Source organism: Fomitopsis serialis (assembly GCF_022376445.1).
Source record: "Fomitopsis serialis strain Sig1Antser10 chromosome Unknown B0H18scaffold_778, whole genome shotgun sequence".
In the NCBI taxonomy this organism is placed as follows: domain Eukaryota; kingdom Fungi; phylum Basidiomycota; class Agaricomycetes; order Polyporales; family Fomitopsidaceae; genus Fomitopsis; species Fomitopsis serialis.
In genome coordinates this window covers 1-12116 of record NW_025955738.1, presented here as the reverse complement: position 1 = coordinate 12116, position 12116 = coordinate 1, and the positions used below count along the sequence as shown (strand labels likewise).

General features: G+C 55.5%; 6 protein-coding genes across 6 annotated transcripts; all 6 read right to left on the bottom strand.

Moving 5' to 3' along the window:
• Nucleotides 1–880: 880 nt before the first annotated feature.
• Nucleotides 881–1817, bottom strand: B0H18DRAFT_634960 (uncharacterized protein). Its single transcript, XM_048038876.1, has 5 exons — nt 1608–1817; nt 1523–1540; nt 1357–1467; nt 1081–1280; nt 881–1002 (listed from the first exon to the last, which is right to left on the bottom strand). The coding sequence occupies exons 1-5, from the start codon at nt 1736–1738 to the stop codon at nt 995–997; spliced, it is 468 nt and encodes a 155-aa protein (XP_047884241.1). The 5' UTR covers nt 1739–1817; the 3' UTR covers nt 881–994.
• A 143-nt stretch (nt 1818–1960) lies between these two features.
• Nucleotides 1961–4573, bottom strand: B0H18DRAFT_1080056 (cytochrome P450). The gene is made up of 12 exons (XM_048031269.1): nt 4292–4573; nt 4102–4234; nt 3850–4038; nt 3646–3794; nt 3480–3595; nt 3316–3427; nt 3240–3253; nt 3003–3192; nt 2868–2949; nt 2694–2819; nt 2494–2634; nt 1961–2439 (listed from the first exon to the last, which is right to left on the bottom strand). Exons 1-12 carry the CDS (start codon nt 4509–4511, stop codon nt 2367–2369), a joined length of 1545 nt encoding a protein of 514 aa, XP_047884240.1. The 5' UTR covers nt 4512–4573; the 3' UTR covers nt 1961–2366.
• Nucleotides 4574–5198: 625 nt separating this feature from the next.
• B0H18DRAFT_1132087 (dicarboxylic acid transporter) lies at nt 5199–6795 on the bottom strand (the record flags this gene model as incomplete). The annotated part of the gene is made up of 12 exons (XM_048035532.1): nt 5199–5369; nt 5433–5468; nt 5526–5570; nt 5623–5707; nt 5768–5859; nt 5914–5991; nt 6049–6059; nt 6117–6152; nt 6209–6253; nt 6316–6509; nt 6571–6604; nt 6696–6795. The coding sequence occupies 12 exons, from the start codon at nt 6793–6795 to the stop codon at nt 5199–5201; spliced, it is 927 nt and encodes a 308-aa protein (XP_047884239.1).
• A 98-nt stretch (nt 6796–6893) lies between these two features.
• B0H18DRAFT_634935 (uncharacterized protein) lies at nt 6894–7329 on the bottom strand. The gene has a single exon (XM_048038875.1). It carries the CDS (start codon nt 7221–7223, stop codon nt 6993–6995), a length of 231 nt encoding a protein of 76 aa, XP_047884238.1. The 5' UTR covers nt 7224–7329; the 3' UTR covers nt 6894–6992.
• A 162-nt stretch (nt 7330–7491) lies between these two features.
• Nucleotides 7492–8660, bottom strand: B0H18DRAFT_1080038 (uncharacterized protein). Its single transcript, XM_048031268.1, has 2 exons — nt 8063–8660; nt 7492–7996 (listed from the first exon to the last, which is right to left on the bottom strand). The coding sequence occupies exons 1-2, from the start codon at nt 8445–8447 to the stop codon at nt 7728–7730; spliced, it is 654 nt and encodes a 217-aa protein (XP_047884237.1). The 5' UTR covers nt 8448–8660; the 3' UTR covers nt 7492–7727.
• Nucleotides 8661–10765: 2105 nt separating this feature from the next.
• Nucleotides 10766–12063, bottom strand: B0H18DRAFT_1112117 (uncharacterized protein; the record flags this gene model as incomplete). Its single annotated transcript, XM_048032781.1, has 4 exons — nt 11933–12063; nt 11125–11861; nt 10863–10925; nt 10766–10813 (listed from the first exon to the last, which is right to left on the bottom strand). Exons 2-4 carry the CDS (start codon nt 11836–11838, stop codon nt 10766–10768), a joined length of 825 nt encoding a protein of 274 aa, XP_047884236.1. The 5' UTR covers nt 11839–11861; nt 11933–12063.
• Between the last annotated feature and the right edge of the window lie 53 nt (nt 12064–12116).

The window sequence follows — 12116 nt, the reverse complement described above, 5'->3', positions numbered from 1 at the left end:
CTCGTCGTCGAAGTACAGATACGAAGACGACAGCGACATCCGCGCAGTGTCTTCCATGAGGTTGTCGACCACTATGCTGCCGCTCTGCCCGCCTGAGAAGCTCGGACTCGCATTGCGCGTCGCCTTGACGGGTGCGAAGAAGGTCGAGGGGTTCATCAGGGGATATGAGTTCAGGGACGGCGGGGGGACCGCTGTTGGGAAGATGTGCGTCGAGTTCGCGAAGGATGCGTGCGGGCTGGTGCTCGGGTCGATCGGGGAGTGTGGGGAGCGGCTCCTGCGCCGCCGGCTGCGAAGACGGCGGGAGGAATGGCTTGAATCAGCGTCTCCAAATGGTGCATGCGATCCTCGAGGGTCGCAGCACGCCTATGGGTGCGGGATGTCAGCAACGTTCCCTGAATATACAGAAACGTGGGCCAGATAAAATCGCGCCCAGCAGCAGGACGTAGTGGTAGTTGAAAGAGACGAGCATGAGAATATGCCTCGCCCTAGCAATCTATCCGCTCTATGTCCGCGAACGGTACGTTTAGGTTCTAGGGCGTGAATGGAGTTGGTATTGCACCATTCTTGAAGACTTGTCGAGCATAAAAGTGCGGTCAGATCTATCGTCAGTCCTCGCTTGACTGACGTAGATCTACGTAGCACCGACACCCGGGCTTTGTGTGGTAGACTGCGCCCGACGACACAGTAACTCGTCTTGTTCAAAGACGATACCCTTCGGGCGAGAATGAGGCACATGTCCTGTATTCACCCATCCTCCCCTGCCTCGCGGAGGGTTGTCGCTTTGTGTCCTGTATCAATTACAGCTTCCTCCCCGATTATGGAGGGCCCCGGCACGAGGACTTCGAGCGTCAGATACCCAGGTGACAGACGCTTCGAGGACGCTCAATCCGCCAACGGTGCCTGCAAACTATATCCGAGCAGACGTCATCACTGGTATCATGGACGTCCGTTTCCGTGCCCGTTTCTCGTAACGAGAAAGCGCGGAACCCACTGCTCAGCTTTCTCAATTCCGTGGGGAGGCCCCAATCCACACGGGATTCAGCAGTGGTCCACCTGGACGCGATGAAATACACAACACACCTCCATGGGTTCTACCAAATACAATGACGGCTCCCCAACCATCCTGGAGAAGCGAGTGCTTAGGCCACCCGAGCCCACCCGACCCCTGTGTGCACTTCGCGAAAGCGCTTGCCGATAATTCGTCTGCTGCCCGACTGAACGCCAGCGCAGACCAGAGACACAGGGCGGGGTGTCTCTTTACTTCTCGTAGAGCGCTCAAACTCGCCGGTGGTAAACGACACGGAAGGAAACCAGGGAATGCGCGAATTACCCACTAGGGTAGAGGAGATGACTCACTTTGACTTGTGCGGGTGTGTCCGCTTGCCCGGCTCCTCGAATGTACATGACGAGTTGGATGTGAGACATGACTGGCATGGGTGCCCTTCGTCGCACTTGATCCTACGACGCCTGTCCCAGTGTGAGCCCGGCGCTGTGTTTCTCGACTACGCAGCATAGTGCTCACCGACACCGATCGCACGCTCTACAATTGCAGGCGTAGAGCTCTTGTCAACACGCATGAGGACAAAATAAATGATTATGCGACGAACCTGCTGAGCTTGAACCGCCTCTCCTTCAATATAGAGCTGGTGCTGCTCCCAGTGGCAGACGGGTTCGAGGTCGATGTCGAAGGCTTGGCCTCTGCGGACTGCTCCTCGTCACTCCCGTTAGTTGGCGGCATCGTACAGGCGATGAGCTCGGGCAAAAATGCGATGACCAGACACTGATAGGACACGGACGAGAAAACGAGACGAGAGTGGGAACGACGATTACAAAGTCGCAGAGCTCCTCAGTCTCAGCCACCGGCCTCCCCGCGGGGATAGCCGGGCCTGCGTGCCGGGCCGCGGCTCAATTGAGCGGCTTGCCTCCGTCCTTCGAGTTCTGGTGATGACTTCGACCCACAGCACAATAGCAGGAAAGCCTTGGGGAACATCATAGCAGAGCGGAGTAGGTAGGAAGTACATTGGGTTCTAAGTTAGACGAGAACAATGCGAAACGTCCTGATCTCCTTATCCCGCTCAACCTCCGCACCAGCGACGCATCGCACGACGCACAAATTGCTGCCAAGCATGGCGACCGACCGAGTTCTTTGGCCTCCGGACAGTTCTTGAGTAGCCGGAACACAGTGCATGTCAGAACTACATATACAGAAGGAACGAATGGTCTGGAATTGACATCGAAGTGTAAACATCGGAACTCACAACATGATGTCTCGCTCGTTTCCTCAACCGCTCAGTCAAATACATACGGATCACAACCACTACAAGCGCAAGATAACTTAGAACGAAACATGGTTATAGTAACGAGCCTTATGCTGCGGGAATCATCCGCTCGACGTTGGGGAAACGAGGAGTCACACGAGCGCTGAAGCGAGGCGGGTGCCTGCAAAGTCCTTCATGAGCCGCGAGATAAACCTGATTCACAACTGCAACTCACGAGATAAAGCCATCGAATGTCGAGTCAGGTTCGATAGGTGCACCATTGGCATCAAGCACTTTGGATATTTCGAACAACGCGAGAGTCGATGTCACAGCTATGAAGACTGAGTCCTCAGCAAGAGTTTTGCCCGGGCACACTCTGAACATCAGGCATTAACCTTTCAGCCTTCCCGCCTCTGCATGTGGAGTACGACTTACCGTCGGCCGTATCCGAAGGCGAACTGACGAGGATCCGGGTTTAGTCCGGTTGCCTTGGAATCCAAGTACCGCTCCGGTTTAAACTCGAAGGGTTCAGGATACAGAGCGGCGTCGTGCAGAATTGCCCTGATAATTTTGAGCCTATACACAAGCTAGAACAGCAGGCCGACTGACCAGTTATTGACCACAATCGTAGCTCCCGCGGGAATGTGGCATCCTTCGTAGACGTCGTCTTGCGTCACCCTGTGCGGCAGTGCTTCGAGAGCCCGTATCAATCTCGTACAGAACTGAGTCAAGCACCACACTCACCTATAGGAGCCACCGGGTTCCATCGGTAGATCTCATATATCAGAGCTTGAATATATGTCAATCTATGGAGGTCATCCCAGTTCGCGATATGGCCAGGCCCGAGTACTGTGTCGAGCTCAAGTTGCGCTTTGCGCTGGACCTCTGGGTATAACATCATGGCCATGAAGAAGGACTCGATCGCGGAAACGGTCTAGAGCTACGTCAGACAGGGAAAACCACTGGTATGAGCCTACGAACCGTGTCTGCACCAGCTGCATCATAATACGAAGGTCAGCAAGTCAGGATACGAAGAGACCACGACATGGCGGCGTACCGGAATAGATTGAACTCGACATGTATCTGAACAGCCGTTCTTCCTCCTCACTCCGGTTCGGATTCTCTTCGATGAGGCTTGCCGTAACCGAGGGCTGGGCTGTACCTTTCGCCTATAGAACTGTCATGAGCCCAAAACCAGCATCTCACAAAGCGGACACCTACCACTTGTTCTTTTACGTACTCAAACGGCTCGTCCCTCAGACGATCCGTAGTCCCACGCCACGCCTTGAGCTTTTGCTTCCAGCCAGCACCCGGGAACCAGTCAGGCACGTATTGCACTGCAATACATCAGCTAACCTTTGGGACAGACAGGTATGGTCCGACGCACATGCAGGTATCACATCGACCAAGAACGCCCCCGGTACAGCCGCCAAGCAGTACTCAAGATTCGCCCGCTCAGCCAGCCGGACCAGCGGGTCCTCGAGGCTCTCCACGTTGTATCCGTGGCTGACGCCGAAAGAGATACTCGCGATGAACCTTCAAATGACATCAATGTCAACGCACCCATGGAGGGTATGCCGCCAGTACTGACCATCGCATATGAGACCAGAGGTCCTCGGGATTGTTCAACAACTTCGTCAGGAGTCGGCTCGTCTTCTGCATCTGGAGCTGGCGGATGTCCGCCATCTTGCTCGCACTCAGCGCGCCCGCCATGATCCTGCGACCTTCCCTGTGCCAGCTCCCGTATGCACATACTGGCAGGAACGGCCCGTATCCCATCCTGCGCACGTGCGTTCATTCAGCAGATACCCCGCAAACTCCCATCATATGATGAATGGCTTACAGTTCACTGGTCATCGTCTGGACGGGCCTGTCCGAGTATATCGCGCTCCGTTTCTCGAGCAGCTCGTTGACGATTTCGGGAGAACTGAGCACTATCGTCGGCTTCCCGAGGGCCGACAGATGCATAATGCCACCTGACGGTTGAGAGCGCAATGAGTACCGATGTCGAGGGTGTAGTACTGAAGGCTCACCATATGTCTCAGACCACTTTGCGAAGGTGACCCATGCACGCTCGGGCGGAATTTGCAGCGCATTGCCGATGAAGGGTAGTCCACGGGGACCGGGAGGCAACCTGAGATGCGACCGGCGGGTCACCTGGAGATACAGCAAGTAAGAGAATACAGCAAGGAGTGTGAGGACGTATGGCGTCGGCAGCTCCTTCAGTACAGCCAGAGGACCCGCAGCGGACATCTTGGGGAACGAACTGCTCTCTCAGAGCCGGTAGATAGCAGTTCGAACGTCTCAAGGGAATGGCGAAGGTTGCACGGTCAATCCACAACTCTAACCTTTATATGTATAGCCCAGCCTCGCGATGCGAGCGGCCATTCGCTCCTGTGACACGTTGTTAGCGGGCCTACTGACAGGTGGCGATCCTTCAGCGCTGTTTCCAATTTGCATGTCGCAGCTTTAGCCCGGCTGTGGGCAAACTAAACCGACCGAGAAGCGCATCCCATTCGTCGAGGCGGGACGGCGCCACCTAATAGAAATAAGCGCCTGATCGTGCAGTTTAGGGGCGGTCCTTCGGTCTCGCACGGCGTTCTGTCTGCGGCCAAAGTTGGGCGATCGCCCGTCCCAACAGATGCTCCAAACACGACCTTCTGACTCTTCTGTGTCAGGCGGCATCGCCACACAGGACAAATCTGCGCTTGATGAACAGACTTCAAGATCGCAATCGTCTCGTGCAAAGGGTATGGTACAACACAATACACCTGTGGATTTACACTGGTATACAACAACTATCATCCTCAATGGATCGATACGCGCCCAAGGAACATCAATGATCCCCGACGCACCAAAAACACAGCCTCCTCGTACACTGCAATCCGGGCACATCACAAACAATAGCGTTAAAGTCCAGACCCCGCGCCGAGCTCTTCCCTACTGCCCACGAAGCGACCGGGTATAATCCACAAGGTTCTTCAGCTGCTCGAGCGTGACGAAAATCAGGATTGTCGTCGGCTGCAGACGGGTCCATGCAGGAAGCCAGCCTCTGAACATGAACATCGGGCCTTCGTTCTTTAGCGACGTCTTGATGACTTGCAGGGTCGACTGAGACAAAAATGTCTACTGTGAGCATCGCATGGCGCGCGGAAGTGTAGAGCCATAACGCACAGAACCGTCTTTGCCTGAGGCGCTCATAATCCGACTCTGAGAATCAGCACTCCGTCAGTACAGTGGCGCGAGGGATGCACTTTTGGCTTGTACCTTGATGACATCAGCTGGTGAGCAGACCGTGGTTGCTACCGTGCCCTGCAATGCTCGTTTAAGTACTGGTCATTCACAGTGGTCACACAACACTGACAGCAGCAAAGCTCGCTGTCACATGGACGTTGATGTTATCTTCGAAGTAACTAGTCTTGAGTAGCTCAGCCTTGAAGAAATCGTACCTGAGAACATCAAGAGCTCAATAAAATAATCAGACTTTGCGTTCAATTTGTCCCACTTACGACGCCAGTTGACTCGCGTTCATCAATATGGCACGGAATATGTTCGGGCCAACTCCACGTCCCAGAGACGACCAACCCTCCTCGCGTACCATCTACATCGGAGCGTCAGTACGTTTGCCCACAGCTAATCATGGGTCCAGACGCACGCGGATGAGCCCATCAACGGCATTCTTGTACCCTAGCTGCTTCTCTGGCGGCTTGGCCAGGTCACCTTGGAGTCGGACCTGAGTACGCACGTGCGTCAAGCAAACCTAGCGACCTGGATTGGAAGCACTACAGACCATAATAATCTCTGCGCAGATCTTAATCTCAGCGATCGGTGTGGTAGATTAGGACGAGATTGACGTACCTCCGGGGTTGCCGACGAGCCCCGCGATGCCACCCGCTACATAATAGTATTTGAGTAATCCGAGAGCAACCCCCAGGCTTCTATGTCCGCACCCATGCTGCCCGCAAGCGCTAACTTCCATGCCGGTGCATTCGGACCTGTGGAGGGCAGAGCATGTTCATTTCCATGGTAGTACTCACACGCTCGATGATGCACCCACCTGCCCCTACGATCTTCTTTGCCTCGTCGTACGCCCAGAAGCGGCATACCGAGTATGACATCTGGCGGAGCCATGTTCCCGTAATGCCGTCGAAGAGCCCCCGCACGCCAGCTGTGCGCACGGTCTTGCGTATGGACTCGATCATCCTCTTGTCCTCCGTCGCCTGCAACCGCACCTTCGTCAAGTCCAGCGGGCTGTCGGGCACCAGATACGTACATCAGGCTCTCATGTCAAGACACAAGTGAGATGACATACTGTGTTATGGATGCAGCGATTGTCGCAGCGGCACCTGCATGCGGACATAGTGGAGATTAGATCGACGTCGATCGTTCGAGTCGGTCGAAGCCCTGCAACTGTGCTTCTGGATGAACGTAACGCACCTCCGAGCCAGAACGGGTACGGCTGCTTCTTCTTGGGCGGCGCGACGTCAGGCGGCGGGGTCACTGGCAGCGACGCTGCTGATTCCAGGGTCTTCGACATGGTTGAGGTGGGCCGGAAAGGGGTACGACGCTAACGCTTCGGTCCTGAGCTGTATGGTTCGTCTGGAGTTCCGCGACGAAGGCCCTGCACCTGATGCAATACAGTCGAAAGCTAACCGTCCTCGCAGGGACTGGAATGGGCGGACACAACGCTCGCGGTTTACTGTATATAGGCGGGAGCCGCAGCACGCGCTCTTCTCATAGCCGGTTCACACCGACAGCATCCGAAGGGAATGAGCCCGATGCAGACGGCGTGCAGATCTGTGGGGAAGAGGAGTGCCGAAGGGGCGTAGGAATAGGAGAAATACGGGGAGGCCCAGCAGCTGACCGCGCACCTGACGATACATGCCCGCTACATCCTGTTCTGGAGGTCAAGTCACTCCATACAGACGATATCATCCTGGCCGTATTTTCACGCGGGTATTGCATTCCAGTATCCGCAACAAGACTTGCAAGAAACCGTTAACAGGTCAGAGCTTTTGTGGTTCGAAGAAGCCTCAGGTGAGAGGAAACAGAGGTCAGATTCACATTGGTGGTCAGGCCTTCAGGAGGCTGACGGTGGCGCGGGACCATTGCACCCCGCATCACGTGACAAACGCGTCCATCATTCCCGAATCCTGCCCAATGCCCTCGCGAGTCGCCGCCAACTCGCCGCCCTTGGCAGCCTGAGCCGTCTTCGCCCGAGCAGCGCCAACGTTCCATGTTCGCACTCGAAATATCGGAAAGAATAAAGCACATGCTCGTAGGTCCATTAAATACACAGACTCTAGTGTGTCCGAGTCATGCTATATTGAACGCATGAGTGACTCGGGCTTCCGTATTCACCTGCATTCAATGGCCCGAATGAAGCTCAGAATGAAGCTCATTCAACACTTCTGGACATGCTGAAGAGTGCAGAGTGGATGCGGACACCTTCCTCGTCCGACAGGCTCTCTACAGCCACCTCCGACTGCTCGGTGCGCTCAACGACCTGGTACCACCGGTATGGCTCCGGACCATCCCAATGATCGCTAGGCCAATAGGCATCGGCCTTCCGGCGCAACCCAATGTATTCCAGCGTAGGAATACAGGCTGCAATTGTGCGAGCATGCTGCTCCCAGTAAGAGGCCTCGAACCACGCTCTGTGTCCCTGGAGTACAATGGCGATCCCTTTGAGAGGTAGAGTTCGGAGGAGCGAGAAGATGTCGATCTGTGCACAATTGGTGAGTGTCTATGATGTTTCGACAGTGGGCTTATATTCACCAATGTGAGCTTCGCCTCTTCGATAGTCCTGCCCCAGTCATGTCCATGACCGCGATTATATATACTGAGTACCGGTACTGCCACAGTGGTTCTCATACAGCGGACTGAGGGCGCATGACGAGCTATGCACGTAAAAGTGCGCCTGTGAGCACTGCACTCGAGTACGACGGGCAGGATGTGTTGCAGCATAGTGATGGTACCATGTTCTAGGGCCTGGTCAACCTCAGGTCGGCGGTAACTATATGCATCAAGATGCCACCGCATGAAGAAGTGTCGAACCGGATGCTGCAAAGGGAGAGGATGTGATGCTGAGACGAAATCGAGCTTTCGCCAGTGACCAATGTCTGGCACAGCCGCGGAAGGCGTGGCTTCGAAGTGCAGACGGCGCAGATTTGGGAAAGCGCGGGCCATGACTTGTAGATTGACTGAATTCCCGTGAACGAGGTTGAGTTCACGAACAGCACGCCAAACCGTGTGTGGTTCGAGCTCCTCTACGATGGCCTCCCACGGTGCGTCCGTCGAGGCGGAAGCTCAACCACTGGCCTGTCAATGGAATGTCTTCTAGTGCTTGGCAATCTGTGGTAGCTCCTGTAACAGTGTCGCGGCGCTGAAGACAAATGGCAGTCGAGGAAGCTCAACAACGGGCTGGACAGCAGCGGGGACTGGATGGATGGATGTCGGTGTGGTCGGATGACGGCGCTAAAAGCGCGGGATGATGTCGAGCGAGTGGAGGCCGGCTCCTGAGCGAGCGTCGCAGTCTTGTGAGTAGCTCACCGGTTGGGTCTGGGGGGCTTATCTGCGTCTTGTAGGGATCGACACATCCTAGACTGAAGCCTTCGCGGACCTAGTGCCACTTGTGGCAGCACCGCCCGGCCCACCCGCTGGTCTCTCGTTGCCGCACTCACTGGCGGCGACGTTCGCTTTGACGCGGTCTGCTGGGGATCTCCAACGTTGGTAAAATGTCCTGTCCGCACGACCTATGCTCGGCGATGCTCGCTTCGAAGCAGTCTGCTGGGGATCACCGACGTCGGGAAAGTGTCCTGTCTGCACGACCTGCCGTCTGGAAGCAGGGCGCTCGACGCTGCTGTCCTGTAGCAAATTTGCTCGGTGACGCCGTCTTGATGTAGACTCACTCGACGAGAATCTACATGCTCTGTACCCGCCTCGAAGCAAATGCTCGGCGATGCCGTCTAGAAGCACCTTGAATGCTCGACGATGCCGTCTTGGAAGCAACTGCTCGACGATGCTGCGCAATTCCGCCTTGAAGCTGCAATGCTCGGCGATGCCGCTGTCTGGCGATGCCGCCGTTAGGTGATGCCGCCGTTGGGTGTTGCCTCCAGCAACGCCGACGACGATGACGTTCGTCATGCACGACCTATGCTCAGCGCGGCAGCCGCGGGAACGCTTGGCGTTGCTTAGAAGCAGTCTACTGGATCATCGTCTCTGGGACATGCACGACCTATGCTCGGCGATGCAGCCGTGGAAACGCTGGGTGCCGCTTCGTCGCAGTCTGCTGGTGTTCCTCGACAACGAGGGTGGTGTTGTTCTCTATCCTCATGCAGGACCTATGCTCGGCGATGCAGCCGTGGAAACGCTCGGCGCCGCTTTATAGCTGTCTGCTGGTGTTCCCCGCCACCGAGGGCGACCTCGTTCCTCAACCCCCCCCCCCGAATGACCTATGCTCGGTGATGCGGCCTGGAAGCGGAAAGGCTCGACGATGCCATCTCGCAGTGTAAAACTCAAGGGCAACTGTCTCGGAGGATCTCAACCATGCCGACTCGAAGCAAAGTGCTCGGTGATGGGTTTCGGGGGCAACACCCTTGCATCGACGATGATCCAGCTGTCGAGCGATGCGGCTCGTGAGTGTGCGGTCGGCGATCCCCGCCTTGCCCAGGACATCCTCCGTCTCGTAGCTATTACTCTACGATGCTGCCTAGAAGCAGTCTGCTCGGCGCTGGCGATGCCTTCTCGTAGCACGAATGCTCCTCGATACCATCTTGTAGCTGGGGAGTGGTCGACGGCGTGAGCCTATCAAGGTGTACCCTACGTCTTTGTCTGAATTCTCGCTGATGTTAACATTGCCCTGTGGGCGCACCCTTAGTCTGAATTCTCGCCTCGTAGCTTTGGCTCGGCAGATACCACCTTGCAGCATGCATGGTGATGCCACCCTTTGGTGATGCTGCCTCAGGCTGTGGGCAATGATTACGAGTGTTTCAAGTTGACAACATTCAAGTTGTTCTCCGGTCAATGTGTTACACTGTCATAATTCATTGCAGTGTGGCACAATGCTCGGTTCCTTTGGCAGTGTGAGCTGAGTTTCACTGTGCGGGCTGCGACGGGGACTGCTACATGGCCCATGGGTCTATGGTATGCCTAGCAACAGCTACTGGTGTTCCAATACCTGCACTTTTCTGCAGAAGTACACCGAATGTATTGGAAATGCTACCCTCATGGCACCGATTGAACGTGTGCACCGTTCGAGACAGCCGTAGCACAGTACTTGCATGAGGAGTATGAGCACCACTAGGCCGTCCCCTTACCACTGATCCCCAGTGTGTATCAGTCACCTTTGTATTCAATACAGTGAGCGGGCTACCACTGTCCGCCCGCGTGCGACTGTATGACCGCAGCTTCCTGTTCGAAGCCCATGTTCTCCAGTGCACTGGAGTTCACCATTGGTTTACAACCAACCCACGGATTCCCTGCACTCACTATGCATTGGGGGCAAATCATGCCTTCCGCACGATGTAGGACGGCTGTAGCACTAGATACATCACCTGGATCATGGGGAGTTATGTCAGTGTGGCGGGGGACTGCTGCTGACACCTGGAGGTTTTTGCATATTTTTTCCTGCCAGGTTTTACCCATGATGCCCGCCCAGCCTAGCAGCTAGAGGGCCAAGGTATACTGCATGTATGACTGTAATTGTAATCGTGCGATAGTGAGAGTAGGGCACTGTAGGTTAGATGTAGACAAGTGGGGGCCTCTCGGATACACGGCTGTCATCTAATCGGTGAACGCCGTCACGAGCTATGTACTGGCGCATCTGCGTAGGTAGTACTTAGCTGGGGTGACTAAATGGAATTACCTCCTCCTCCTCCTCCTCTAAGCCTCCATTCAGGCTCAAAACCTCCAGGGTTTCAGTGAAGTTGCTTAGAAAGCGATCATCCCCGGAGGCATAATCGCCCCACCACCTCTCATCCGTCTCTTGATCGTTATGTTTGATGATGCAAAATTTGACTTTCCTGGGGCGACTCTGCATATTAGAGAGAAGGCCGAGTGTCGACTCGTCGGCGCGATAGAAGCAGACCTCTTGGAGACACGGGAGACTCGCTATGGCATCTACGAGCTGTGGTACATCATCCAAGATGGTTTCTGTGTAGTCGATGGAGATCTTGCGTAGTTCCACTGCACCTCGAATGACATCCGCGAGCGGTCCCGCAAGAGTGAAGTTGTACGTCGGCTGTTCGGTGCCTGTGCCACCGTGACATCCCCCCCATTTGACGCAGAAAGCCTCTTTTCCGAGGGTAAGAGCCTTGAGCTTCCGGAGGCGATGGGACGCGTGCGGCGAGTCGAGCATGTAAGCGCGGAAACCCTTGAAGAGCTCCGGGCAAGCGAGTGATGACCGTTTTGCGCCCTGTAAGCATAACCAAGGAAGCGGGAACTCGACTTCCTCCAAGAAATGCGACATCGCCAGGTTGTGGCCGTCGCGACAGGTCATGGAGAATTGGAGGGCGTCGTATGGGTTGCCGAATGACAAGACGATATCGAGGACGTCCCAGTTCAACGCAGAGGGACTCATGGTGGCCGTCGTGGTCAACCGGTCTGTTCACATGTGGCATGGTCACGGTTGATCAGTCCGCCGACTTCGCGATATGTCCTGAAGTCCAGCTCACCTGTCCGCAGAAACTGCACAATGTAGATGGAGTAGTGGAATGTCAGCGCAGACGCGTCGAGGTAGAGGGAGACGAGGGAGACGTCAAGCCCATTTGCCTGAGCAACCGATTAATATGAGACCACCTATCACCTGAAGCTTGAAGCTTGAAGCTTGACTGCAGGGGAAGGTGTGGTCGCCATCGT